General features: G+C 50.6%; 1 protein-coding gene across 4 annotated transcripts in view; it reads right to left on the reverse strand.

The window, feature by feature from the left end:
- UBXN11 (UBX domain protein 11) overlaps positions 1 to 4,377 on the reverse strand; it is a 22,502-nt gene extending 18,125 nt beyond the window's left edge. For all 4 annotated transcript variants that reach the window (XR_005787498.1, XM_040465847.1, XM_040465836.1 and 1 more), the window contains exons 1-2: positions 4,300 to 4,377; positions 40 to 145 (exon numbers count right to left, since the gene is read on the reverse strand). Coding sequence is in view for 3 of the 4 variants with exons in the window: in XM_040465847.1 (XP_040321781.1) it covers positions 40 to 110 (71 nt within the window). In the remaining variant the exon portion in view is untranslated. The remainder of the gene's footprint in view (positions 1 to 39; positions 146 to 4,299) is intronic.
- Positions 4,378 to 4,670: the final 293 nt, after the last annotated feature.

Consider the following 4,670-nt stretch of genomic DNA (forward strand, 5'->3'; position numbering starts at 1 on the left):
CCCCCCCCCCCCCCCCCCCCCCCGAGGCTGGCTCCTTACCCTGGATTCACAGGCTCGGACTCCAGGGGGACTCTTCGGGTCTTGCCAAGGGAGGCCAAAGGCGAGCTCATAGTTTTGCTTCTAGATTTTAGCTGTCAGGAACTCCCTGAGAAGAAAGAAGGAAGTCAGTCCTTGGGGACAGAGGGGACCCAGGGCTTCGGGACCAGGGAAACGTCCTCTTCCTGGCCCCTTGTCCCAGGAGGGAGCCTTGTCCAGGGAGCAGCACCCCTCACTTCTTCCCACTCCCCTTAAGAGGTTTCTGGAGGCAGCTTTGCCTCAGGCCCCCTGTGCTGGATGTCTGCCCGATCCTCTGGATATCCTGCTCTCTGCTCTGATCCTGGAGGCCCCTGGCCTGGCTGGGAAAGGGCGATGGGGGAGGGGTGGGGTACAGAGATGGGCTGGAAGCCTGGGACTCTCCCAACTTAGAGCCAGGGCATAAGACTACCCAGAAGGCCCGGAGTTTTTGTCTATCCATCAAGGAGCTGGTTGACACAAAGCCCAAATGTCCCCTCCCCTCCCACAAGAACCCAGGTATCACTCTGATTCTCAGAGCCACAGAGGGGCAACCCAAGGGCAGAATGCGGCCAAGGCACTCTTTGTGGAAGGGAGGTCAAGGGCCCAGGCTCTGCACAGCCTCTGCCATCCACCAGAATAACCCGTGCCTTGGCTTCCTTGGTATAAAGTGGGGTTGGTGGTAGTACCAGCCAGGCAGGGTTATCAAGGGGATTCAGGGAAAACTTACATAAGGCACGGAGCCCAGTGCCACACTGAAAGGAAACACTTAAAAATGTGAACTGTGGGGGCGCCTGGCCGGCTCAGTTGGTGGAGCCTGCAACTCTTGATCTCAGGATTGTGAGTTGAAGCCCGACGTTGGGTATAAAGATTACTTAAAAATAAAAAAAACTTTAAAATTTTTTAAAGAACATTTATTTATTTTTGGGAGACAGAGAGACAGAGCGCAAGTAGGGGAGGGGCAGAGAGAGAGGGAGACACAGAATCGGAAGCAGGCTCCAGGCTCCGAGCCTGATGGGCTCGAACCCACAAAGCACGGGATCATGACCTGGGCTGAAGTCGGATGCTTAACCGACTGAGCCACCCAGGTGCCCCTAAAAAAAAAATCTTTAAAAAAAATAAATAAGCTAAAATAAAATCTTAAAAAAAAATTTATTATTTTTTTTAATGTGAACTGTGGCTGCTGTGACGTTTGTTACTAGACAACGGGGGCACTCACACATGCTCATTTCCCTTCCTCCCTCTTTCCCTTCCTTCCCTCTTCCTTCTGGAAAGATGAATGCACATCAGGGATGGAATTAAAGACCACTACTCTATTCAATGAATTAAGTATATTTTGTGGCTAGTATCTAGAAATCCTAGAACCAAAGGACCTCTATCAGGGCTTGAATCAAGTCTTTTTAGGACAAATCCAAGGCAGTTCCACTTTGCAAATGTGTGGCACTGGCTTCCACTGGTGCCCCTGAAGCCTCCCAGCAAGGGGACTGGTACCAGCTGGAGACGGCCTTCTGGAGTTTGGGACTCATGCCCCCATCATCCAGCCTTCCAAATATGCCCCTAGCCTGCCCCAGTCCCTGCCGGCTCATCCAGGCATCCTCATGGTTTTTGTGGCCAAGTGTGATGGTCCTCGTGGTCCCCTGTGCCAGCCTCCAGCCAGAGGGCTCTTCTTAAACACAAAGCTGCCATGCCGCTTCCCTGCTAAAAGCTCCCAATGGCTCCTTCTCACCAGAGGAAAGAAATTCAAAATTCCATAACACAGGTGATCGGGTCCCCGCCCGGGTCTCCTGACCTCACTCCCCCATCTCTCCTCTGCACCCCCCCCCCGCCCCCACACTTGAGCCAGCCCAGCCTCCAATGCACCAGGCCTTTACACACATGGCTCCCCTGGCCTGGAACCCCTTCCTGGAATGTGGTCCCCACTCCTAAGTGCACCCTTCCCTTGGTTGGGCTCTTTTTTTTTTTTTTAATTGTTTTTGTCTGTTTTGTTACATTCTAAGTTTTTATTTTAAAATTACAGATTCACAGGAAACTAGGAAAATAGTACAGAGGGGATTTGTGTGCCCTTCACCCAGTGGCTCCCAGCAGTGACATTTTACATTACTATACGTGTGTACCCTACCCTGTTCTGCTATTTCACCAGGTAACCACTAATGCAGTCAAGATAACTACTCCATCACCACAAAGATTCCATTTCCATAACGATCTCCCTCATGTCAGCCCCTTGCTAGTCACACCCACACTCCTCCCTCTACCATCCCCAACCCCTGGCAACCACTACTGTTTTCTTACTTCAAGAATGTTCCATAAATGGAATCATACAGTACTGACCTTAAAAAAAAAAAAAAAAAAGAGCTTTATTGAGATCTAATTCACATACTTAACTCTTTCAAAGTGTATAATTCAGTGGTTTGTAGTATATTCTTAGATTTGTGAAACCATCACCACAATCAATTTTTAGAACGTTTTTATCGTGCTAACAGGCGATGTTCCTTTTGTGGCTAACACTGCCCTCCACGAACTTTCATCAAACCCGATCATTCCCCCTTCTCCAAATTTTCATCACCACAATGACCCTTCAAAAGAAACTGGTTAAAAAAAAAAAAAAGACAGAAATTAACAAGTGTCAGTGAGGAGGTGGGGAAATTGGAACCTTAGCTGGAATGTAAAATGGTGCAGTGGCTGTGTAAAATGGTCTGGCAGCTCCTTAAAAGGCTAAACAGTTACCTACCTGGCTCAGCAATTCTGCTCCCAGGGGTGTACCCAAGAGAAATGAAAACTTACGTCCACACAAAAACTTGTATACATATTCATAGCAGCATTATTCATAATATCCAAAAAAATGGGAACAACCCAAATGTTCATCAACCAATGAATGGATAAAGAAATCTGGTACATCCTTACTATGGAGTATTCTCGGCAATAAAAAGAAATGAATCCCATGTTGCCACATGAATGAACCTTGAAAACATTATGCTAAAGGAAAGATGTCAATCACAAAATACCACATGTTATGACCCCACTGATATAAAATGTTCAGAATGGACAATCTGGAGACACAAAGTAGATTAGTTGACTAGGGCTGGGCGCAGCAGGTGGGGGTGGGGGTGGGGGGGGTTAATGGGAGTAATTGCTAAAGGGTACAGAGTTTCTTTTTAGACTGATGAAAATGTTCTAAATTGTGGTGATGGTTGCCCAACTCTCATGAATATCCTAAAAACTACTGAAATTTACATTTCAAAGGCGTGAAATACATAGCATGGGAATTATATCTCAACAAAGCTATCACAGAAAAAAAGGGATCTGGTCCCCAAACCAAACCCAACATCTTCCCTCAAAATAAGCTCCTCCCACTTCTCCCTTCTTAATGGGGCCACATCATCCAACCACAAAATTTTCCTCTCCTTCCTTCTCTCTTAATCCCATCAATTACCATATCTTGTGGGTTAAACTGCAGTGTCTCTCACAGAGCTCCTCCTTTCCATGCCTACTTTGGTCATCCTAGTGGGGCTCTCACTGCCCTTCCTTGGGGCTATCACAACGGAGGCCACCTGACTTCCCTGCTTCTTGTCTCACTCCAGGCCAATCCAACACACTGTCTCCAGATTAATTTTCCCATGGGTTATAAGGGACCCCTGAGGGTGACGGCTGCCTCTCCCTATAGTCTGGGGACTCCTCAGCGTAGGACTCCGTCTCCTCCTCCCTCAGACCGCGGGTGGGCCGGAGGATAGAGCCACGTCTACTCCCCTCACGAGGGGGCTTCCAGGGGCTGTGACCTCCCCCTCAGGCTGGAGGCTCCTAAAGGTTGGACTGTCTCCCCTTCAGACCGGGGCTTTGAGAGGAAAGCTGTGTCCCATGCCCCTACATCTTTGGGACCCAAGTCAGGGTTGTGCTTGACTGGTAACGTCCTTCGTCACACGTACTCAGCCTATTGGCACCCCCCACCCCAGGCCCCAGTGCTCTCCAGCGCCGACAGGACCCGGCCGCCTGCACGCCTTCAAGTCCTCTGTCTCCAGCTGGAAGCGCTCACGACGCGACTTCTGTCACGACCTAACCCTTCCCTGGGAGCTGCGTCGCCTCCTCTCGCCTCCTCGGGAAGCCACGGTCGGCGGGGACTCGAAGCCGCTCCCATGACGCGGGAGACTGCTGGGCAACCCGGCCGTGGGGCTCGCGGGTCCTCGGGCTCTCGGAGCGAGGACCCCAGCCTGCGTGGGAGACTCCGGAGCCGCAAAGGTTTGAGCAAAGACTCACCCCGCAGGGCCACCAAGCCGTCCCACGGCGCCGCCATCTTGTTGTCACGCGGTTTCCCAGGCGACCGGGACCCGTGCGCTCCTCATTGGCTAATTCGAGAGTACCGCCGCCTGTGCTCGGATTCTATTGGCCCACGAGTCTGAACTCTTCGCGGAATGCTGCAAATCCCAGAATCCACCACTGTGAGGGGACTCGGGAGTCTGGAGAAATGGAGGGTTTCTTTATTCCCTCCCCCCGCGAAAGCGGGGAGACTCACGAAGCCGCCGAAACCTGAATGTGTAATCGGACAGTGCAACCGTTTTTGCTAAGTTGATTTTTGGGGGAGATTATCCCGCTGAGTCTGTTTCCCCATCTGATCAGTACAGTACATC

This window comes from Herpailurus yagouaroundi, unplaced genomic scaffold (assembly GCF_014898765.1).
Source record: "Herpailurus yagouaroundi ecotype Mexico unplaced genomic scaffold, PumYag 77, whole genome shotgun sequence".
Lineage (NCBI taxonomy): Eukaryota > Metazoa > Chordata > Mammalia > Carnivora > Felidae > Herpailurus > Herpailurus yagouaroundi.